Source organism: Eschrichtius robustus, chromosome 1, assembly GCF_028021215.1.
Source record: "Eschrichtius robustus isolate mEscRob2 chromosome 1, mEscRob2.pri, whole genome shotgun sequence".
Lineage (NCBI taxonomy): Eukaryota > Metazoa > Chordata > Mammalia > Artiodactyla > Eschrichtiidae > Eschrichtius > Eschrichtius robustus.
This window is the reverse complement of record NC_090824.1, coordinates 5,743,921-5,768,439: the sequence shown is the minus strand read 5'-3', so window position 1 is coordinate 5,768,439 and position 24,519 is coordinate 5,743,921. Positions and strand designations below refer to the sequence as shown.

General features: G+C 42.9%; 1 protein-coding gene across 3 annotated transcripts in view; it reads right to left on the bottom strand.

Moving 5' to 3' along the window:
- The window catches only part of SETD3 (SET domain containing 3, actin N3(tau)-histidine methyltransferase), a 71,430-nt gene that overhangs the window by 8,914 nt on the left and 37,997 nt on the right, over positions 1–24,519 (bottom strand). For all 3 annotated transcript variants that reach the window (XM_068540735.1, XM_068540753.1, XM_068540745.1), the window contains 2 exons: positions 4,430–4,488; positions 3,463–3,577 (listed from right to left, as the gene is read on the bottom strand). In XM_068540735.1, coding sequence (XP_068396836.1) covers positions 3,463–3,577; positions 4,430–4,488 — 174 coding nt within the window. The remainder of the gene's footprint in view (positions 1–3,462; positions 3,578–4,429; positions 4,489–24,519) is intronic.

Here is a 24,519-nt window from a genome sequence, read left to right as displayed (position 1 = left end):
CTTGAGAATATCTGCTTGATGCAGGGAAAAGAATAGGCTCTCCAATTTATATTAAAAGCTCCTTCTCAGAAGTCTGTCCCTCAGAGCAGCCCCCCAATCTCTTAGATTGTCTGTAAACGCTCATTAATTACTTCGATCTCCTCATTTTATCCTGGAGAATCAAAATTCAAGACGGCTACAAGTGCTACTTTGCTATTCAAGGTATCAACAGCTCAAAAGATTACTTTTGAGTCCAGGGAATGGCATTTGGGGATGGAAGGCCAGATAACACTCCTCTTTAAACCCAGTATCCCCAGAACCAAGACCAATGAGAAATATGAAAGCAACGAGGACTAAATGAAGGCAGGTGTTCTGGCTCATTTTCACTCAGAGAACAGCTTAAACATTTGATAAAAAAATCAGCTCCATGAAGTTCCTGCCCAACATCAGAATCACTTTTCTGACCCCCAAACATGACCTTGATGATAAGGTACAGAGTGGGGACTGCCCATGACCTCCCAGCCCTAGAAGGCTGGCATTCCATGGTGCAGGCAGTACCCAGGGGGCCTGACAGGAGCACGAACAGGCAGAAGGAAGTCAGGGGAAGCAGGAGGGAAGGGGGAGGGCCAACAATCTATAAGAGGAGCAGGCGGAAGCACAGGAGACAGACGGTGGAGGACAGGAAGGGAGGCCTGTGGGCGGGGAGGTGTGGCCATCCTATGCACGGGGCTCAGGATGGCCCCGCCTGGGGAAGCAGTGGGAACAGTCAGCGCAGAGGCCCTCGGTGGGCGTGTAGGGCCCAGACAGACCGGGGTGTCGCGGGGACAGGCTGAGCAGGGGGCCCTGTCTGCTACTGTAAACACCTGGGCTTTTACCTTGAGACTGGAAGCCTCATGCACATCTAAATGTGTCAGATCTTCAACACTCAAACAGAAAGGCCTTGAAAAAGAGCCCCCTGCAATTCTGCTTGAATCTTCCAAAGCCCTTTCATCCTGGTTGGTAGAGTCACGTATCCAAATACAAGGGCTGATCATTCCAACACGCTTTACCTGTTGGAACTAATACAGCGGCCGAAGCCCACTTAGAAGTATCCTTCTCTGTATGAACTGAACAACCTCAAAAAAGGGAAAGCAGACCTGCTCCCATTAGTTCTGAACAAGTCACGCAGAATTTAGATACATTATGCCTCACAGTTCAACACGCCGCCTTATAAACTTGTCTACGTTTGTTTCTCAAAGTGGCTAGGAAATAGATTACGTTCGCCAGAGTCTCCAGCCCGGCCTAGGTATTCCTCCAGCCTCTTAATTTCTCGTGCTTTTCCTTGCTGCTGCTGGTTTGGAATCACTGTCACAGACTTGATTCCTCCATTTCTACCCCCATAACCAGGTTTGGGGACACTGTTAGAAGCACGCAGCGTTGCTGGGTTACAAATTTCTATCAACTCCCTCAGTGGTAGTCAGATCAGACAGACAACGACTGTCAGCATAGACACACACAAAAAAGAAATCTACTGTCTGAAAAGCTGAGCCTCCCTTTCAAGTACCTTATTTTAAAAGAGATTAACTGTTAATATGTATGACATACAACTTCATAGTGCTAAAAGAGATTCTGAAATCCTACCAGACAAAATTTCCCATCAAGTGTTATTTTTACGATGGGAAACTGTCCAACAAAGGTGTAGTAGAGTTAAGCGTGCAGAGAAGATAACCACTGTAGAAAAAGCACTAACATCTTGTATAAACCTTCTCAAGGTTAGCAATGTTTCTGCCAGGACTGTCGTGGCTGAGACTTGATGAACAGTATGAGAAAAAAGACAGCATTAGTAGTTGTCATCAAGTCGTTATTTTTATTTTGAGATAAACTAACTTTTTTTTTTTTTTTTTACTTTTAGGGGGGAAAAGAGTGAGTAGTTTACATGAAAGCCACACAAAACCAGTGTGTATGTGAGTATGTGAAGGTGCAAATGCACAGCAAAAGAATGGGAGAGATGTGCAGAAAGCCAGTAACCAGCTACCCAGGAGGCGTCGAGTGGACCAGCCACAGGGCCGCCGGGGCCCGGGACTGGTAGGGGACCTCTGAGTTTCACTGCAGAGGCTTCTGTTTTCTTTAACTGGTTTTCTTTGTTTACAGTAAAGTATGTACTTTTTAAATTTTAGAAAGAAAAAAATAAACCCCGATGATCAATCAAGTTTGGGAACCAATGACCTAATCCAAAAGAAGAAAAAGAAAAATGTTGTTGTCAAATATTAAAAGCTATTTGAAAAATTTTAAAACTTCAATGTTATAATCATTTAAAATAGCCCTGAAAGAAAACAAAAAGAACAAAATATAAAATTGTATTCATTAATGAAAATAAATGATAAAATATGCTAATACTCCTCAAAATGGCTAGTTAAATTAAGCATATCTAAATTAAGGCAAAAATATAATTATAAAAGTATAGTTATTCTTTCTCTCCAATTTAAGAGTGTGCTTGTGGCTAGACCTTCCCAGGTTAGCACTAGGGTTTCTCTCTTAAGTGTCTGGCACACGTGGCATGTGTTCTGGCCATTTTGTGGAATTAGATGTGAAATACTCATTTATAGCACCAGTCTATTTATAATACTGCTAATAATAACAAAGAAAGCTGACACTGAGAAAAGATGAACAAAAAACTAACCAAACCAGTATACGATTATAATATTTAAAGATTCAAAACGTCCTGAAGTTGATCATATTTCCAACTAGCAATATCAGGAAATCTTTCTCAGCACAGAGAGCACAGCAACCTGCTCTGAGGCTCAGAATCTGAAGAATGCTGAGAAACAGAGGCAGCCTCCTCTGTGCGTCCTGATTAACAATCCTCGCAGCACCTCCCTATTTTCCCAACGCCTGATGATGCCAACTGACTCCTGCATTCAAGGCCAAGAGCCAAACGCCGAAGCGCACCTCCTCCCGCCCCACTGCCAGGGACACCAGGACTCGCTCCTGAGCAAAAGCAGCTTAATCAACGGGGCCAAGGATGTGTCCGCACAGCAGGTGAAGGGAGAGGGGGCAGGAAAGAATCAGAGAAACTTAAGTAACTGATAACACAGTCAGCAAAGAGAGAAAACAAGCAACACAAAAGGAAAAACCAGAAGGAGAAAGGATTTTTTTTTCAATGAATTGGTATTTTAAAAAGAATAAGAAAAAAGAAACTTTGGTTTAAGTCTGTCGTCCAATAAGATAAGAAAATGTAAAAAAAAAAAAAAAAAAAAACAGAAAATGTATGTCTAGGCTGGAATCATGGCTTAGCAAAGAAATGCAGTTCACTGTGGCTTCTGAAAGTGATATAAGACTCAACGTTTTCAGGATTAAGTAAACACAGCGAGAAAAAAACCCCAGCCTCTACTCATGGCGGGCGAGGTTTGGCGTTGCTTGCTCCTCTTGGAGGGGGCAGGAGGGGGCAGTGACTTGTAGGCAGAACTTCGCCGATTAATGAACACGACCCGAGGAGGTCCTTACCAGGCCGTTGGTGTGATTGCACATGTCCCACAGAGGAATCAGTGCCAGGGTCACCCGGGAACCATCCTCCGTGGGGATCTGGTTTTGTCGAGTCATAACGGAAGAGACCGCCCACCTGTAACAATCAGAAAAGAGGCGAATTATGGCCGGCACATCTGAAAGCCCATGGCAGTCACAACTCAACCAAAACCGAGGTGGGCCTGACCTCTTACGAATTTTCAAAACCCTTTCCTAAGTCGCAAAGGTGATGTTCATCATCATTTAAAATTAAGTCTAGGGTAAAGAGAGGAGGAGGGGGGATATGGAAGGAAAAGGGAGCCAGGGGAAATCTAGGAGTGAGAGATGAAGGGAGGACGCTCCCGGGAGAAAGCGGCCTGGAAGGAGGGCCTAGAACGGAGCCAGCCAGGTCTCAGCGGGTCCCGGTCCGCGTTGCTGCGGAGAGACCCCACCCCTCTTTTACCCAAACGCTGACTCTGTACCTATTTTGAGCCTCAGTGAAAAGCAAACACTGTAACTCCTCTCTGATCGGAAATCCTCTAAGAACTCTACAAAACGTGGAATGCTATTTTTTTTTTTTTTTACTATGTTGTGCACTGCATTAAATCTTTTTGTTAAAAAAAAGTCCCTACTTTAAAGTGCTAAAATAGTCTGTTTGAAAGAAAAAAAATCCTCACTCCGCACTAATGTTAACCTTGAGCATCACTTGGCTAAGCCCCACCAATACAGGTTAATGGCAATTTCCACGTGGCTATTAAAAACGCTGCTCCCTGCCCCGGGGTCCAGTGTAACTTCCGGAAAGACAATCTCTTCTTTAAGGCTTTAAATGGTCATGCAAGTCACTTCTTACCCAAGCCCTTCGCACTCCTGAGATCCCAGTTTCACTCAGAAACCACCCTCCAACACGTGCCTCGCACATACGTACACCACACCCCCCACACACCCACACACACACACCCCTCACACCAACCTGTAGTCCTCATAAGTGAAAGAATCCTTCAAGGGCAGTTTGTGGGCATGAGGATGGGTCTGGGAATTAGAAGTTTTAGAAAGCAGAGGTGAAAAGAGAAAAAGGGAAAACAGAAATCAGTCAGCAAAATTTCATTATTTAGCTGCCTAACAGATCCTAACAAGAGCCAAATGAAGCAGGAGGCATCCAGCCGCGCTACTGAGGGATCATCGTGCTATTAGGCTCTCATACATCACTGTCAACTTAATTTGTTGTGCCCAGCAGCCGCCATAAATCTGCTGCTTCATATTTCGATACCAGGACCCGCAGACATGGCACAGAAATAAAATTTAAGGTGGACTGAGTTTACAAAAGGTAGGCACACGCACACCATGAGTGTCTCGTCTACACGGAAACCCGGAGCCTCCAAGTCAGGTGTCTGTCCCGGCCTCCCTTTGCATCTCTTGCCATAATGTGCTGTACAGCCCTCACGAATAGTCCAAATCTCTTCTTATATCAATAAAAGGAACAATTAAAAGCACTCTAATAAATTGAAACTTCTTTCATTTATCTCTGACTTAAAATCATTTGGAAGGAAATCAACTTGTTATGTGCAAATGAATCATACAACATGGCAGATGCAGCTCAAATACAGAAAATCAAGAAAAACACAGTTTTGTGAAATTATGAATTAAATTTTACGAACAAATGTAATAAAGATAAAATCGAGATCGGCATATGTAAATTTCACTCCTTTTTTTTTTTTTTTTGTCTCTGGACAAAAGAACATTTGATAAAAATATCCAAAACTTCACACTTTAGAGAAAATTGTACACATCTCACATCCTCTCTCTCCACAATACTCCCCCCACCTTGGGCCTTTCGAGCACTTAAAAAACTGTGTATCAACTAAGAAATTCAAAGCTGTAACAGTATAATTTTAATCTTCGGTTTCCATTACAGGCTGATAGACAGACTGCAGTAAGTGATCAAATGAACAAATGGTGATTTCTGAGATACCAGTGCGATTCGGCTGCGCTGTCTCTGCAGCACTGTAAATGCACGGAGCCCCGTGTAGTATGCAGTTTTTACTTTTGACGCGTTACCATCACAAGTGCATGGTAATTTATCATCGCTCACTACACTGTACTCGCTGGCACCGTATGCAGGACAGTAGGGGATGAGGTAAAAGTGGCTCGAACCGTAAATCAATTAGAAAACAAAAGCTTGTGCTCGGCGCGCAATTTTAGGCAAATTATATCTTACAAAAGGCTGCCAATTGGGTGCTAGCTCCCAGGTGCCTGCTTCTCCCCTCTGATCCTAAACCCAGTTTTAACCCTTTGGAAGAAAAGTCAACATATGGAAATACAGTCACACAATATGTAAATGTTCTGATAATAAAAATGAAATTAAAGAAGATATAATTTAGGTCAAAATATAAAACAACCTATCGCTCAGGGGCATTCTCTAGCTGCATTATTCTAGCTAGGAAGATTAGAAAAAACTATCTCTGGTTTAAAAAACAACCCCAATACCATGGTCAAGCATAGCAAAGATTCGAGGAGAAGCTTCTTATTGCCTCTTCTTTGTAATGAATGAAATGCAAGCCTGTGTTCTAAGAGTCCTAAAGAAGCTTTCCATTTAATTATGGAACTTGACCATAAGGGTGCTCAGGTTTTTCCTCATAAGAGTACAAATTCCGCAGATAAGAACTGCCCCTCCACCCAAAACTAATTTGATGGTAAGTACCATAGAAATTTTTCAGAACTTTAAAGAAAAGAAATTCCATTGCTAAAATTTCCTTTCACTTATAAAATGAAGCTTCACATAGTCTGACCTACTGGGAATGTTGCACATCCCATTTCTTCTCAAACTCTAGGAGGTGGGAAAGCATTGTTGCTTTTGTTATTTTAAAATGTTTTAAATTCACTTAAACTGTGGAATGCCCTGTGGTATTTTGAAAGCTGGTAAATTCCAATGCTAAACCCCCTGAGTATTAAAAATTCGACCCCTCCCCCTCGAAAAGTTTGACTTAACTGAATAGGAGAAGAGATGACAATTTTCAAAATTAGAATGCTGAATGTCAAAACGACTTGTGGAAGAATGTTCCAAACACTCAAAGATCTTTAAACAGCTTTGGACTCTACGAAGAAAACTCTTCAAACAAGGGCAGCCTCCCCAAGGACCAAAAAGATGGAAAATTAACTCTCCAAAATGTCTTCCTTCCTACTATTTATATACATTTCTTACCAAAAATACAAGTTTATGTTCACAGGCCTGACGAAGTCGTAAAGAAAACACAAGGGAAAAAAATGTGCAAATGCTTTCTTCAGGTTAATTTTGAAGATTATTTTGGCTACAGAGTTACGTAATATTTGCAGAATGTTAGAAATAGTTGTTCTTATCTGCTTAAAAAATAAGGTGTGCCCACTGTACGTAATTCTGGTTTTAAAAAAAAGCTATTCTACCACAGACACACGCACTTAACAGTTATACTGAAGTGGAATTTGAGGCTATAGAGAAAGGCAAGTATCTTCCATTTCAACGGGGCCCTCACTGCTGTGACACCAGCGCCACCTACTGGCCTCATGGTGGAATCGGTTACAGCTGCAGAGTTCTTGAATTATTTCCCAGGGCAAGGCCCCCAGAGCAGCTTATCCTAAACCAAAACTGGGTTTATCAAGAATGGCTACTGGCTCAGCTTTACTCAAGAGAAATTTCGTTTCTTAAAAAAAAACAAAAAACAAAAAAAACAAACCAACCTACCTCTTTAAATTATTACATAATAGTTTTACAAGGATCTTCAAACATTCAAATATTGAAGTGATTTGCACGTGAAAAGCATTTAACTTTAAAAATAAGTATTTTCACATACCCTGAAAAAATAAACAAGAATAAGAAATATGTCTATTCCAAACACTATTTAAGCTCTGGACAGAATTTTTTTTTTTTTTTTAACACATCAAGGCTTAAGGTTTAAAAATACATTTTCCAAAAATTATAATATTAACCTGAAGTTACTTGAAAGCTCCTAAAAATGTTCTTAGATGAAAGTCATTAAGTTCATACTTTATGGGGAGGCTAGCTGAACACTCCTCACTTTATGGAGAAAAATCCTGTAAGGGTTTTGTTTATCTCCAATAGAAGACATTCCTAACCCGTACTTTAAAAATAAAACTGCAAATGAAAGCAGAAAACTTACTCATTGTGGCTGATTAGTTTTAGTTGAGATAGCTGTTTCCAAGATCTAGCTACACATGGGATGAGTGAGGGTCCGTCTGGCAGTAGAGAAAGACGACAGTGATGGCGTCTCTCAGGTACCAGGGCCCAAACGGAGCAGGCCATAGGGTCCACCAAGCATTAACTCCCTCCCCACTCCCCACCCACCCCATAAATACAGGTTTGGAAACAAGCCCAGATTTTTTAAGTGATCGATATTTTCACTTTCTTGTACATTATAAATATTTGAAGTTGGAGATATGAACAGTTCCTGTAGCTCATAATCAGACTTGAAGCCCTACAGAGCTTGCTTTTAAAAGAGGATTCTTGTTTCCTTAAGTCAAGCCTGGCAACCCAGGGAAGCTCTCTCCCATTCCCTCTTCTACCATAGGAGGTGTTCCAGATGAGACACAGTAATATTGTACCTAGTACAAAATAATCACTATGTTTGGGGAAGATTAAATATCTAAAATCGTTTGTTTGGCTTCAATAAAAAGAAGTAATATTGCTAAATATGTAAGTATGACATTTTGAAGAATTTACCATATTGCATGGGTCTGGTAGCTATGCTTAAGGAAATTAAAAACCACTACAGTCAGCATATTTGATCCTTATTAAAGTTCTGTCTTGAACCATCACTCACATAGAACAAAAATAAACCGAGAAGAAATTTAAATAAAACCTATGGATTACAAGAGTTTGAGGATGAAAATATGAACAATATTCTGGCTTTTAAAAATTGATTTAGCATGCAGCTTCTCTTTATAGTCCCTTGATAAAAATGAAATCTCCCTAACAAACACTTAATAAAACCTGTCAATATCTCGGGAAAGAAAAATGACACAAATGCATTAAGTATTAAATGCCCTTGGAAAAAGTCACATATTCCATGAATTTTTGATGTACTATCTTGACATTAATGTAAAACCTTGATATTTATAATTGACAGATATTTAATAAAGTATAAAGAAGATGACTGCTGTGTAGCATGCAAATTTTTCGGGTTGATCAGAAATGAAAGATACAGACATGTACTTAAACTAAATAAACAGTTAATATGTGCTACACGAATCAGCTGCAGTCTTATTTTAAGCTCACACAACAAATCTTTGTGGAGAAGCAAAATAAGCAGAATTCATTATTATGTGAATTCCTAATTCAGAAACATCTAGTATGTGAAACAGCTTTGAAACAGCTCTGCACAGGAACAAAATACATTTGAGTTAAAGTTGTTTCTTGTTTTTAACATTTAACAGTAAACATTTCAAAAAATAAAATAAAAAGACAAGCACTTTCATAAATACATGGAGAGGTATTTCCTAAAACAATTCTTTAAAAAAACACATTTAACCTAAAGAAAGATTCAAAACCCTCTAAGGAAATTAAACAAAAAAAGATTAAAACACACAAACGGCCTCTAGGACACAAACACTTCTCAAAATCAGATCTTTACTTTTCTAAAGAACACTCAGCTCTAACCTTGACCAGTTTTTATATGGAAACTGAGTTGAATACATTTAATAATCACCTTCAATGAGGCATTTAAATATATTAAAAGGAAAGTAGCTCAGTTCATAAAAATGACTCCTAAATACTGTATTTTAAAGAATTTATAACCTGCTGTAATATATAATCAATTGTTAACTTGAAAAATATATATGGTAGTTCAGTGACCTATTAATGGCTCTATAGTATCAGGAATGACAAAACATAATTTAGAAGTTGTACCTATTTTGTTCCGATAAAAAACCATAGTAGCATGCAATTTGAACTTCCTAACTAAAACATGTCAAAGATTGTATTTGGCATATGTATTAAAAGGCAGCGGGCAGGGGAGGGGCAGAAGGAAAATTTACACTTAGAACACTGAGGTTCCCCCTCCTGCTCCAAAAATAGGCTAATTAGAAGCAGCATGTCAGTCAGCAATTTCTAGTAGGTCCTCAACCCTCCTGCTCATAATTCATTTTCTAAGTGGATATAACACAGTTTAACTGAATGACAAATTGCAAAATATCTTTTGAATCTAGAACTTAGTTTTGATGACCATAAATCAGAATCAAAGCACGGTTCACGCGTTTGGCTCTTGAGGGAAAAAAAATCAATTTTTAAGACTTTTATTTTTAAACACAGATTACACCCAACTCTTCAGGGAATTTTTCATCATAAAGTTCTTTGAATTCACTCAATACGATCAAATAAATACATCAATACACATTAAATTTAAACTGTCTGCTTTTCCCTTATACTTATATTTAATTTTTATAGCAAATGGGTATTACCTTATAATACAGAAATTTTAATTAAGAAAATGAGATTAGTGGAGAAATATCAACGCTGTTCAATAAATTTATAAAATTACTTTAAGACGGAAGAATTGGTTTTTTCATTGGAACACTGAAATCTATAACCTACATCCAGTTTAGATTAAATTGAAATCTATTGAAACACTGAAAAAGATATGCCTGTTTAAAAACTTTATTGGTTACCATTTGTATTCCCTGAAGAGGGGCAATCAGCCACGAATCAAATTTAGTCATAATCAATCTACATTTTTGACTGTCAATCATTTGTTCACTCAACAAATATTCATTGACTCAGAAAAAAAGGTTAGGACTAGAGTAGGTTAGGACTAGAAATTCAACAAATACTGCATTTACTGACTGTCTTGAATGCTCTGCGAGGTGCTGTGTGACAGGACACAGTCACCATCCTCAGGGGGGTCCTGCCTGGCAGCAGTCAGATAAGTGACTTTAAAAAGAAAGGTGGGGCTTCCCTGGTGGCGCAGCGGTTGAGAATCCGCCTGCCAATGCAGGGGACACGGGTTCGAGCCCTGGTCTGGGAAGATCCCACATGCCGCGGAGCAACTGGGCCCGTGAGCCACAACTACTGAGCCTGCGCGTCTGGAGCCTGTGCTCCGCAACGAGAGAGGCCGCGATGGTGAGAAGCCCATGCACCGCGATGAAGAGTGGCCCCCTCTCGCCGCGACTGGAGAAAGCCCTCGCGCAGAAACGAAGACCCAACACAGAAATAAATAAATAAATAAATAAATAAATAAATAAATAAATAAATAAATTTATTAAAAAGAAAAAAGAAAGGTGACGCCACAGGTTACAGCCCAGACCCTCCTTCTCCGACCACCAGGTTCCTCTGCTCTGTGTCCTCCCAGCCCCGGGCCCTGCTTTCCCACCGTGTGCGCGCGTGTGCGCACGTGTGTGCGTGTACACGCACACAGGCACATTCGGTTCACGTTTCTCTGCCCGAGGAGGTGAGCGGGGCAGGGCCCACGTCCTTTTTGACCACCAGGGAATCCCCAGTGCCTCGCACGATGCCTCATTCAGAGAAACGCTCTCCTCCACAGTGAGAGGGAAACGCTCCCCCTGCCCTCTGCCCTGGGCAGCAGCGAAGGGAGAGCCGCAACCTGGGGGCTAGATTTCCTCTCGGTGGACCTGGGGGCTAGATTTCCTCTCGGTGGACCCGTCATGGCCAAAGTGACAGGTGGGACGGAGGAGTGGCGACTCCGAAAGTGGCGAGAGGCAGCGCCAGGGCACGCAGGCGATCTGGCGGTGACCAGACCCCACCCCAGGGTCACGTGCTTGCCACGCTCCTCCCCTGCTGCACCGCACACAGGCGCTGCCAACGGGCTCCCGGAGAAACAGATCTGGGCTTCCTTTTCTTCTGTCTGCCATCTCTCATGAATAGGGTATTTTCCCACCATCTAGGGTCAAAGAATCTTCTTTTTCCCCCCCAAATCTATCTTCAAGCATATCTGAGAAAGCTCTACTCTAAGAATCCAATAAGGGGCAAAATGGACCAAGCCCAGCAGTTCCCTGTCCCAAATGTCCCTCCACCGTGACACTCCAACTCACCCCAGCAGCGGTGCACCTTAACAGAGACAGCCCCATACTCCCTGGTCACCTCAGATCACCTGACCCCGAGCCTCCGTCTCCTCATCTGAAAAGGGGGTCAGAGAGCAGCCTCTATCTTTTTTCTAAGCTCTTACATCTTTTGTTTCTTTGCCTTTGACACTCCCCCACCCCAAATATCTCAATCTGCTGATTAACTTGAGGACTCCAAACCATGATCGAATCTCTCTTCTGGTCTGCAAAAAGATAATAACTCCAGCAAGCGAGTAATACTTGCAACTCCTCAACTTATCACCAAAGAAACTAGAAATAAACAGAATGGTAAAAAGCAGTTTTCATTTTTAGAAGGATGCATTTGCATCAGAAAAGCAGGCTAGAATTATTTATCATCAGCTTCATAGAATTTTATTTTTCATTTCGGCTACTTTAGATTTCAACAATTCAGGATAGAGACTTTGGACTCTGGTTAAATTAATCAAGCTAGCATGATCAGGGGCACCAGTCATTCATAAGAGGAGAGGATTCTGACCACCATTATGAAGCCCATCTCCTTGACAGGGAGACTGACATTCAGAGATGCACACAAACCTTGTCCCAGAAAAGGAATTACCGTGGCTTGGTACACAGGAAAGCTCTCTGTATCTCTAGGAGACAGAGACACAGAGACAGAGACAGAGAGACAGAGAGAGACTGAGAAACTGAGAGGGAAGCAGGAAGGGAGGGATTAACAGTCACCACTTACTAAGCAGTCTGTGCAAGGAACTCTTGCGAACTTTACCTGTATTACATAAATTTAATCATCCTGCTTCCTGTGAAATAGGCACTATTAGTAGACCCATTCTGTTGCTGCAAAAACTGAGGGACAGAGAAATTAACAGCATGTCCAAGGTTATTACCCAGTTAATAAATGATGGGGCTGGGATAATAACCAGGCAAAAGTTTTCTAGAGCTTACTGAAAGGCAAAGGATAATTAGCTGTCCCGCTTTTATAAATTAAGGTTAAGTTCTGATACGGTAAACACGTTTTTTTCCTGTTGAAATTCTAGGAAAATGCTTGGTAAATATTGCTCTCATTTAAAATTCAGCACAGAGATATTTTAAAGGACATTACAAAGCTTAGAGGCAGGCAATATTACCAAAACTAAGAATGTTTATGTCTGTTATTTCCAAACCACCAGAAAGGATGCCATATTTAGTTAAAGTCGCTATCTATAGTCATAAAATCTCAGACCCAGGTGGTAACTTAGAGATCATCTAGCCCAATTTCCCTGTTATTCTGGACATGAAGAACCCTGGTCCCAGAAAACACATATGTACCAAATACACGTAGATAGGTACACTCTTTTACTTTAATACATTTTAAAACATAGAGGTCATATTTGGAATTCACTTTCTGTTATTTCTTCATTAGAATTATGCCACATTGGTGTCCCAACAACTTCCAATATTACATTATCTGGAACGCCTATCATTTTCATGATAACTCTGAACAGCCTCTAAGACACCCCACAGCTTTATCAATCATTAAACCAGTATTACCTCCAAGTGCTTACACGGGTACCATCTCTTTGGCTACTTGCAACTCTCCTAGTTGTCAAGTTGTTAGAGAAATGAACTTCGGCGCCTTAAATGTCCTGCCTTTAAGCCTAAAGGAAGTTGAAGTCACGAGTAGCTAGTAAGCGATGAACCCAGGGGTGCACCACGGAACCTGAGAACCCGCATATTTCAGACTTGGGATTCTGATAAAGACGGGCCAAATTCTGACGTAATACATCAATCCTAAGGATTCAGGAGGGTTCCCACAACTGAGCAAGCCTCTGAAACCCTCACATGCTCAGGCACATCATATGGACCCACACATCACATATGCTACTTTGTCACCACTGCTATGAGTTTACTTTGGTAAATCCCAAGGATAACAAAATCCAGGGTAAAGGTCCCTGCTGCACACAGCCAGCTGCTGGTCACAAGGGAGGTGGGTAAGGGTGGGTGGCTGAGATCACAGCACCAAGGTTCAGTGTGTCTTCGCGACCCCTGCAGGTGCTGGGGTCCACAGGGAGCATGTATGCGACCAGTGGTGAGGGCGCTGGTGCCCCCACCATCGCAGACTACTCATACCCCTTCCTTTTCTGTATTCCTGATGCTTAAACTGTGCTAAAAGGTACCAAAGAGAAAATCCCCAACACTACTTCTCTGGGTCCCCATCAGGAGAGCAAAATTACAAATGTTCCAACCAAGGAGGAGAGGTACAGAGGCCACTGAACAAGAGGTAACCACACTTCTCTTGCTCCATGGCTGGGTACACAGGAAAGCTCTCTCTATCTCCAGGAGAGAGACAGACAGAAAGACTTAGAGAGACAGAGGGAGGGAGGGAGGTATGAACAATATAAAGTCACTGATAAAGAGCTATTGCTCAGAAAAGTGTAGAAAACCTTTTTTTGTACCCCCTGAAAAGGGAACTTTCAAACCTATCACCCTGAGATTTGATAAATAAAAAAATTTTTTTTAACATTTTTGGTAAAAATGCCCCCATTAAAACTACAATGAACTGAATTACAGGGCTATAATTCATTAGAGGCACAACAGAATGTTATTACAGTAAGTCAAGACAACTCACTTGACTAACCAAATGTAATTTAAAATGTCCGTGCCTTTGGGTAAAGTAGCTGAGAGCTTTCTTTTTGATTAAGCAAAATTATTTTATATTCAGCTTCAGCTGATAAAAAAATTTCCCTCTCTCCTTCTGAGTCCAGAAAAGGTACCATAACTCTTTCAAGCATTGTTCTACCAAAAGATAAAAATTTTAAAAGCAGGCTATTTCCCTACTGGCATCAAAATTTCTTAGGGAAAAGAAGTCATCAAAAAAATTCTTCTGTAAAGTTAGAGTCTACCTTGAAACAGAACCAGGTATAAAATCAAGAAGAGGAAAAGGGCCGATCAAATCGTGCAGGACTGTACCAGGCTCTGCCCAGCTTCCATCTCTGCAGACAAGCCCAAGTGAGAGCGCAGCAGGACAAGTGAGACTTGCAAGTCTACTTCTTTTTCCACAAAAAATATGCTTTGCCTTATATTTCCTTAATTAGATGCTTTACTGATCAATAGTTATGAGATGGATTTCACTCTCGTTTTTATCAGAGAAAATACTGTCTCACTTTCTAAGAATAATACCATTTTGTTGGAGCAGTCAATATCTGCATACAAATTTTCAGTGAAAGGACAGTTTAGTCAGTGCATAGCTTTTAAACGCTACCTATAAAACAGGCAATTATCAAATTGTTCACTTGGAACCGAAAGCAAGAAATCCAATATATTAACTTAAGTCACCTTTCGATATAAGATGACTTTTGATTACAGTCACAGATGAGAGAAGATTTTAGAACTGGGTTGTGAAACCCAGGTCTAACTCCTAACCCAGAGTCCCGAAAGTTGGGGAGCACTTCTATTCAGGGGGGACAGAAATGGCAGTGAGAGAAGCCCGGGGAAGAGCGAGCTTGAAGGGTCAGCAGGAACGTCAGGGAGGTCGAGGAGACAGGGCAGTGGGACAGCCACAGGATCGGAGAACTGGTGGCCCAGGGACCCATCAGGGGGCATTGTCACTGGTGGGGCAGTGGGAGGGCCGAGACCACAGGGGCTCGAAGAACTCTCAAGCATGGAATATTCTTGGTAAATGCTGTGGTTAAAGACAGAAGGGGACAGGGTGTTATCTCAAAGGCACAGGGACGTTCTGTAAACCCAAGGGCTAAAGCCGGGCAGGAAGGAAAGGATGAGAAAGATGGGGATGGAGAGACAGCGCCCAGAGCAATGTCACAGAGCTCTGGGCACGGGCCACCGGACTCACCTTAGCTGCTGGCCAGGACTCCTTCTCAGAGAGACCGAGGGAGGCAAAGACACAAAGAAACTGAGATGGAGACAACAAGAAATAGAAGAAATTCCTGTCATCTGGTCTGAGTTTTCTCTTAGTAAACTGGGAACGGGTGAGCCTGGGGGCAGCTCAGGGCTGCAGAGACTCTGAAACAACACCCGGGGGATGAGACGGTCAGCGAGGTGTGGTAAGGCATCTCTCCGGCCAGGCTAGGGTCTGACCCCGCTCGGAGTTCACTGTCACCTGGACACTCCGGCCGATGTTCCGGGGCCCGGGAGCAGAGGCTGAGAGAGAATGGTGCGGAGGCTGCAGCTCGGCAGCACAGACACCTGCTTCATGACAGACACGAGAGAAGAGAGTTTAGATTTAGTCTCAAGCTACTCAGGCTGGGGAAGGCGGTACAGAGAGAACCTCTTTCTAAACACTTAATGAATCTGCTGCAAAAAGGAAAAAAACCTGTTTTCCCATCTGCACTTCCAGACACATATAATAAAGTGACATTTTCCAACATAGGTTTTTCTAGATCATTAGCTTTGTCAATTAAGACTCTATCCTCGGTAAAATGGCCACTGTCTTTTCTAGTCATCTTCTAATTTCTAAAAAAAAAAGTTGCAAAACCTGGAAGTAATCTTATATATCCCTGAAAAAAATGTGATGTGGAAAACAGTTTCCCCCAGTTTTCTTAACTATAATTTGATATTACTTTCCAGATCAGAAAGATTTACCTCCCTCCCACTGATTCACTCTGCCAACCCTAAGATGGTTTGATATCCCTCTTCCTTCAAACCTTCAGATGACCTCCAGTGACCTCTGCGTTTCTAACACAGAAGTCCGCAAAATATCAGCGGGTGCGTGACTTTACACCATATTAAACTGCTCTTGAGTTGATCCATTCATTCATTCACTCATTTACCCACTCCCTTATTCAACAAATATTACAGAGTGCCCGCTCTCGAGTGAAATGCTGTGCCAGGGAATGGGGAACAAGTAAGCAAGGTGGCTCAGGCCCCTGCCCTCCTCCCGGAGCTCCCTGTCCGCTGGGTGGCGGGTACTAGACACAGTCATGGTCGGGACGAGGGCGGCTGAGGGGAAGAGTGCAGCGCAGGGGGAAGTGATACAGCCCGGCAGGGGGCAGGTGGCAGGTGGATCCGGGGAGGGAGAAGGGACGGGCAGAGGGAGCCCTGGGCTCTCCCGCTGAACCTGTCAAACGCAAGGAGCTGATAAACACAGACGGACTCCGGTTCACCGTTCCTGCTATGGGTCAGGCCCCGTGGGGGACGATGAGTAAGACGGGTTCCCTATACACAAGAGTAATGACACCATCGCAGGGCATCCAGGTGGGCAAACACGACATGTCACACCAGAACACATGCCGTGTGCTGGAATCACAGAGAAGGGGCTGCAGACGTTATTGGCAACAGAGAGATCAGGCAGTGACTCAGGGAGGAGGGGCACGTGAGTCAGGTCTCCAGGTGGGAAGGTAGAATAGTGTCCCAGACTGTACCAGGAACATCGGTGCAGGAGGAGGAGGGGCTGAGGTGTGCTGGGTGGAAAAGCTCATGTAGGGAAGCAGCAGGGAAAGGCTGGTGGGCACGTGAGGGCCCTGCAGAAGAGGGTGCAGTGCACAGGGCAGCAGCTCTGGAGGGGCCCTGACTATTGGTCAGCTGCCTCACGTGTAAAGGGAAGACAGTGCCCACCCCCTAGGTTTGCTGGCACTTGAGAGGCATCAATTAGTTAGTATCCTTCCAGAGGAAGGGAATTAAATTCAGTAGACATTGGTAAATTAATGGAAATGATGAAGAAGGTCTTCTTTAGGGAAAGTAATGTACCAAAGCATGGATCAAAACAGAGAGCAGAGGAAGTGGAGCGTGTGGGGAGGGGGCTGGTGAACCTGATAAAAACATTGGGTCTAAGGTGGCAAGATCACCTCAGCCAACCACCAGTGAGAACTGACTCCCCAAGGAGCAGAATCCTGCCACCAGTCAGGAGATGGAGTGCAGACGCTGGTCCTGCCCCAGTCGAGCCCTCAGATGAGAGCACACACTGACTGCAGCCTGAGAAACACCCTGGAACACAGGACCCGGCGAGGCTGTGCCTGGATTCCTGGATTCCCATACCACCCATGAGAGAATAAGGGTGCATCGTTTTAAGCCTCTAAAAAACAGACAACCACGGGCCTGGGAGTACTTCTCAAGAAAGTTCACACAAGCACATACATACCTTATCGGTCAGGATGGGCTAGGAGCTGCTGTAGTAACAAGTGTCTTCAGTAAATGTTAGCACCTTTCTGCCTTTTAGGAAAGGGGAAATGAACATATTTACTGGAAAAAAAGGAAGAAGATGCACAGGATGGGGAGTAAGTGACAGAACAAAGACACGTGGGCACTATGTTACCACGAGCACAGGTAAAAGGGTTGGCCTGGACAAGGAGAGAAAGGTGAAGAAACAAGAGGATGGTGACGGTAAGGGGAAATTCTGAGAAGGACAGAGAAAAGCCACGGAAACTAAAGGTGGACAAAACACCTCAATTCTCTTCCTATTGGAGGCAGGAGATTGTGCTTAGAATGAGGGGCATTTGGTCTGCTTTACGATCATCATTAGTGTGGTGATACAGTTTCTTGTCCCCTTTGCCCCACTTGTGCTCAGCATTCACTCAGTCACCTGAAAACTAATACTTTATTTCAATCCTAAATTTACAGCTTTTGGAGACACCCAAGTTCTTTGAAACATATGCTATGTACTCTGAACAAAGACACTGGCTAGTTAAGATGTGATAAACAGTTGCTTCTACACTGGCAGTCTCAAAGAGGATCAAATCCAATATAGAAACCCACCTGAGTCTCTTTAATTTCCAAAGTTACTTATGAAAATCAGGCAATCTGAAGGCCTCCATAAGGCCCACCTCATACGCTTATGGATTTATTTTGGTCTCTTCAATTCCATACACCTGTTTTTGTTCTGTAAAACAGATGAAAACTGTGATGCATAAAGGGAATTGTAAGATATTCTGGACAGGCTCCAACAGCAAGCTCTTTGCTCTTCCAAAGTCCTACAGTCCAGGACGCTGCTGTCTGGGTGCACTGCATCCAGCCCTCAGTCCAAACCTACGGACCCCAAGAGTGGAGCTCAGGAAGCGCCATTTTTAACAAGTTTGCAGGTGACTTATCCTCACTTGAGTTGAATCTAGGAACTGGGTATATTGCCAGCTGCCACTAAGGAGGAGGTAGTGAAGATCTTTGCTATCTGATTAAACCCCTCCCCATGCCTTGCAGGTACATATGCACACACAGATGAATGGTGGCAAAATGCAGTCTGGGAGAAGCTAAATTTCACACTAGGGTTTCTGGCCCCATCTTTGTCCAGATCTGCCCACTTGAGGTTCCGGGTCATTGAAACTCTGCCAAATAGAATATATAAAACTTCAATTTTCCTCCTTAAGCTATTGTATTTTCTAATATTTTCTATTGTACATATGTATGGTTTCTAATTTTAAAATAATTTCACTTAAAAAAAAAGAAAAAAGTCAAAAAGGCCGCTGATAGCAAGGCCAAGGACTCAGCCACATGACTTTTTCCTCTAAAGTAATCTAAAGGTCTCCAACTCCAGCCATATTACTTAGTTTCTCAGGATCTCTAACACAGTTTTGGACCTGACCTGCAAATAACTGATAATTAAATTTATTCAACATATATTTATCATGTGCCAAACATCAGGCTAGGAGCTGTGGAAACAAAATTGAAGAAAGTCTGTTCTCAGCCCTTCAGGGGCTCAAAATGGCCCCATTAAATAGAAATTAGTGAAATTAAGCAGGTGACTCATTAATGAACAATTAAACTTCTCAATCTGCTGAGCAGTGAAGATGCAGGTAAATGTGGTGCCGCTGGCTCACGTATCACTTTCCTCCCCACGACAGAACCTCCGTGCCCATCACCCCTACCTAACCTCCTAGTGCTGAGGACAACAATCTCTATGTCAGGAACTCATCAGCCCTGTTTTCAGAGGACTGGTCACTGTGTGCAGAAAAGGGTCTGACTGAGGCAGGTGCTGAATGTCATTATCATCCAAAGCAACTCTACAGTAACAATAAAATAATAATTAACATTTATTGAGTACCTACTGTGTGCCACGCATATAAAATGTCCTAGACATTTTATAGTATTAACCAATTTAAACCTCGCAGGAACCCTGTGAGATAGGTACCACCATCACCCCCATTTTACAGATAAAGAAACTGAGCCCCAGAAGAAACATGCCCCAGGTCACCCAGCTAGGAAGTGGAGGAGTTTCCAAATCCATCCACCTAACTTCAAGTGCTGCCTCTATATAAATATAACACATACCATGGTAAGAAATTTTAAAAAAAGATTGGGTGGGCCCACAAAGTGGGCACCCCACATTTCTGTGAAGATTTGTACTTCACAAAATGCTCTTACACTTCTCATTCAATCCTCCAGGACCAACATGAGGCAGTGACTGGCGCCTCCAATGCCAGATGTGGAAACTGAGGGTAGGTGACTTGCCGTGTCATCTCTAGGTTATTTGGAGGCAGGGCTGTGACTCAAACCCAGCTGTTGATTCCAAATTAGCACCTTTCTGGCACACACCATTCACACAAATGCAGAAAAAGGGGAACTAGTGTTGCCCTAAAATAGCAACGTGTATTTTTATGGATTTTAAAGCAAGACCTAAGCATCTAACCCTAGAACCACTGATCCCCTTGCCAGGGTCAGTTTCAACAGCAGAACAATTACCATCCCACAACATATGCTGAACAAGGTGATATTTTCCCCATCTGACCACTCAACAGCCATAAATTCTTATATAAAATTAGATATTAACATAAGAATACTATGAATGTACCGGACATGACCATTAAACACAGGGAAAATTTCTCATAACAACGCTTCTGTCCTTGCCATCCTCTTGAAGAACAGCTGTCCACATGGTTTAATGGCGCCACTTCTGAAGGCATTTTCTCCTTCTCCTACCGATCCTAAAACATCACAACCTATTTTAGTAGGATTTGAATATTTAAGTGGTCAATTTTGTGGAAGACCTGACAAGTAGAAATACAACTGAACTACAATGGAAAAACTAACAAATTCCCTTCTCTCTGGCAAATGTCTAATCATGACGCTTATATGCAAAGAACCAGATTACAGTCTAATTAAAACAGCACACTTCAGAGTCAATTTATTTTATGAATTGCATCTTTTGTGTGGGCATTTTCATTATGGTTGTAACCTGAAAGTTAAAAAACCACAAGAACAAAAACTCTAAATCAAGTCCTTAATAATCAAGGTGGAAGGGGAAAAAAATCTTCAGTTTCTGCACATGCCAGGCCATTTACTTCATGCTTCAAACATTGCCTTTAGACCACCAAACACTGAAACTTTAGCTCTAGATGTTAAAATGCTCCATATAAAGCTCCTGATAATTAATGTACTGAGTTTTGTTTTAAATAAAAGGCTAAGGGCACAGATGTGGAAGAATCAAGATTTTTCTCAATTTCTTCTCATTCCATACACATGAGTTAAAGAGAGACGGCTCAGAGACTTAAATGTGAAAGGTGAAGTGGCAGAACTTCCAGAAGCAAACGCCAAGAACATCTTCACGATCCTGTGCCAGACCAAGCTTTCCCCACCTCAGCACTCCTGACATTTCGGGCCAGATGATTCTTTGTTGTGGGGAATGGCCTGGGCGTTGCAGGCTTGGCGGCATCCCTGGCCCAGCTGTGAGAGCCAAAAATGTCTCTGTCCTCCAAGGGGCAGACAGCTCTTGGTTGAGAGCCCCTGGGTTAGGCAAAGAATTCATTAAAAGGACACAAAAAAACACCATCTTTAAAAAATAAGACTGATAGATCAGACTTCATTAAAATTAAGAACTTCTGTTCATCAAATGATACATTAAGAAAGCGACTAGGCAAGCCACAGACTGGGAGGAGATAGTCAAAACACGTCTTATAAAGGGCACGTAATCAGAAGAAAATGCCAAATCACAAACAGGCAACGGGGCGGTGGGGGGTGGGGGGTGGGGGGTGGGGGGGGGAAGCTACTGCTTAACATTTACAGAGTTTCTGTTTAAGGTGATGAAAAAGTTTTGATAGAGGTGATGGTTGCATAACATGATGAATGTAATTAATGCCACTGAATTGTACGCTTAAAAATGGTCAAAATGGCAAATTTTATGTTACATATATCTTGCCTCAATTTAAAAACTTAATAACATACTACTCTCCCCAAAAATACACACTGGACTTCAAAGATTTACTACAAAAAAAGTGAAATACATCATAAATCACTTTATACTGACTATATTTTTAAAGGATAATCTTTCGCCTATATTGGGTTAAATAAAGTATATTATTATAATTTTGTTTTAAGTGAGTAAAAGATTCCAACGGGCACTGCCCTGAAGGAGATACGCAAGTAATTAATAAGCAGGTGAAAACACACCCAGCACCATCAGTCGCTGGGGAATGGAGGTCGCGACTACACGCATGCCCACAGGACGGCCCTGCAGCCCAGGCTGGGAGGGAGCTAAGCAACCAGAATGTTCGAGCACTTCTCCCGCCACCCAATGGGCTTAGTCGCTCAGAAAATGGTTCATCGATGTCTACTGAGGTTGGGTGGTCACATATATGACCACCCAATACCCCAGGTAAGTCTTCTTCCAAGAACACCCAGAAGAAAGGAATGCATAGGTCCACAAGAAGACATATACAGGATTACTTACAGCAGCTTCGTTTACAACAGCCAAAAAGTGGGAACAACCAAAATGTCCATCCATAAGAGAATGGATAAATGGGGTATATTGAAACACTGGAAAACTATGCAGCAACAATAAGGGAATAAACTACCGCTACACCCAGCAACCTGGATGGATCTCACACTGAGCAAAGGAAGGCGGATGCAAGCGAGTGCACGCTGTACAACCCTAATGACAGGAAGCTCGTGAGCAGGCAAGCCTGACCCATGGTGACAGAATCGGAATAGTGGTCACCTCTGGAAAAGGGTGGGTGGACACAGCCTGGGAAAGGAGACTGGGGAGCTTCCTGGGATGGTAAAAATGTTCCAAATCTTGACTTTGATTTAGTTACTTAGTATAAAGACTAATCTATACTTAATGCATGTGTGCTTTAGTGTATAAATTAAATCTCCATTTAAAAAGTCAACAGAGGGCTTCCCTGGTGGTGCAGTGGTTGTGAATCTGCCTGCCAATGCAGGGGACACGGGTTCGAGCCCTGGTTCGGGAAGATCCCACATGCCGCGGAGCAACTAAGCCCGTGCGCCACAACTACTGAGCCTGTGCATCTGGAGCCTGTGCTCCCCAACAAGAGAGGCCGTGATAGTGAGAGGCCCGCGCACCGCAATGAAGAGTGGCCCCCGCTTGCCGCAACTAGAGAAAGCCCTCACACAGAAACGAAGACCCAACACAGCCATAAATAAATAAATAAATAAATAAAATAATTTAAAAAAAAAAAAAGAGTTGGGCTTTGATGGGTTGAAGGGGGCAAAGGCTGTAAGGGGGAGAGAGAATGAGGGAGGTTTAAAAAAAAAAAAAAAAAAAAGTCAACAGAACATTTCCCAAACTGTTCATCTTTGCCACAGAAGGTACTACTACAGAGAGCTACCAGATGGCCCTACCTTTTTTTTCTATCATATATTTATTCCGTTAATATTGACCATTTTAAATAACTGACGTAGCAAAGGCCTATTTGCTATATATGATATAATCCATCAATAGATACATACTATTTTTACCTTTTTCCATTACTTGCCATGTATAATGTGTGGAGAGACTGAAGATAAATCTTATTAAAAAAAGTTTAAAATGTTTGATGTTTGGAAGCGATTATTGACCTTTACTGCCTTTAAAGTGTAGCTCTATTTTAATGTGATAAACTCAAATCACTTGTATCTTTCCTACCTCTAAAGCTCTCTTAGCAGCTTTTCCCTAGAATTTTGGTAACTGACCCTATACCAACAAGCAAGAGCCTTCTATTGCCATAAACTATTACTTGCATGCTTTATTGCCATAAACTGTTACTTGCATGCTTTACTGCCATTTAGCTTTCCCCCACTAGACTGAGGAGAGAGCAGGGCTGAGTTTTGCACCCACAGGGCCGTGACTGTAGCAGCCACACCGTGGTTCTCTGAACCGGGAGGAACCATGGCTGGCCAGCCAGCTCCCTTCACACCTCATCCACGATTTGCCTCTTCAGGACCCCCGAAGGGCAGTGACAGGTAGCTTCTTTTTCAAAAACATGCATTTGTAAAATGCTCTATTACCTAAAAACAGCTTCCCTTCATTTCTCACCTGCCCCACCCTCCTGTAGGGGACACAGGGCAGGTTTGTTTCCCTTTCTTAGTAAGTGAGGCTGAGACAGTGTGAGTGACTGGTCCACGGTAACAAAATGAGCTACTGCCAGAGGACAGGGCCCCAGGGCTCTGAGGTCCAGTCACCAGTCCTCCTGCTGTGCCCACGGCCTTCCCAGTGATTCCTGCTCGGTCGCATCCTTCCAGCGCGGCCAAGAGCTTCGTGAATCAAGACAGGCTTAGCCTACGGAGGGCGTCTCCTTGGTTTTTCACCACCCAGAAATTTGACCATCATGCCTCCTAGGTCTTTTCACTATCCCGACAAAAGTGTTCGGCAGGACAGGCCCAGGAAGAGAGCCTGACACCACCCGTCATCTCTCCGACCACACTGAGAGTCACTCTCTGTTCCTCTACTAAGGCACCAGGATGAGTGTCTTGCTGAAATTAAGCAGCTCCTTTAAATTAAAAAGAAAAACAGAAGGTGAAGCTGGCTTGGAAAGATTTTTCCTTAATGCAGGCTTGATCTGGTCCACAGCTATGTTCTTATGTGCTCTTCATTCCTAGAGCAGCCTGTCCAGGAAGCTAGTGCTACCCACACACTCGAAAGAAAAACCAGAATTGCGTCCAAAAGTGTTGACACTGTGGGTCGGTCACCACCTACTCTCGGCCTCACCCAGCAGTTGTATTTCTTACCCAGTAACTGGTTACCAAGCTCTCGCTGCACGCCAGCACTCACTGGGCTGGGTGCCCGATCCACGCAGGCCAACCCTGCCTCTGTGGTGCTTCCGCTTTAGCAGGACTCGTGAGTACATGTCCACCGCTTAAAGCACTGTAACTGCTTATGCTGAA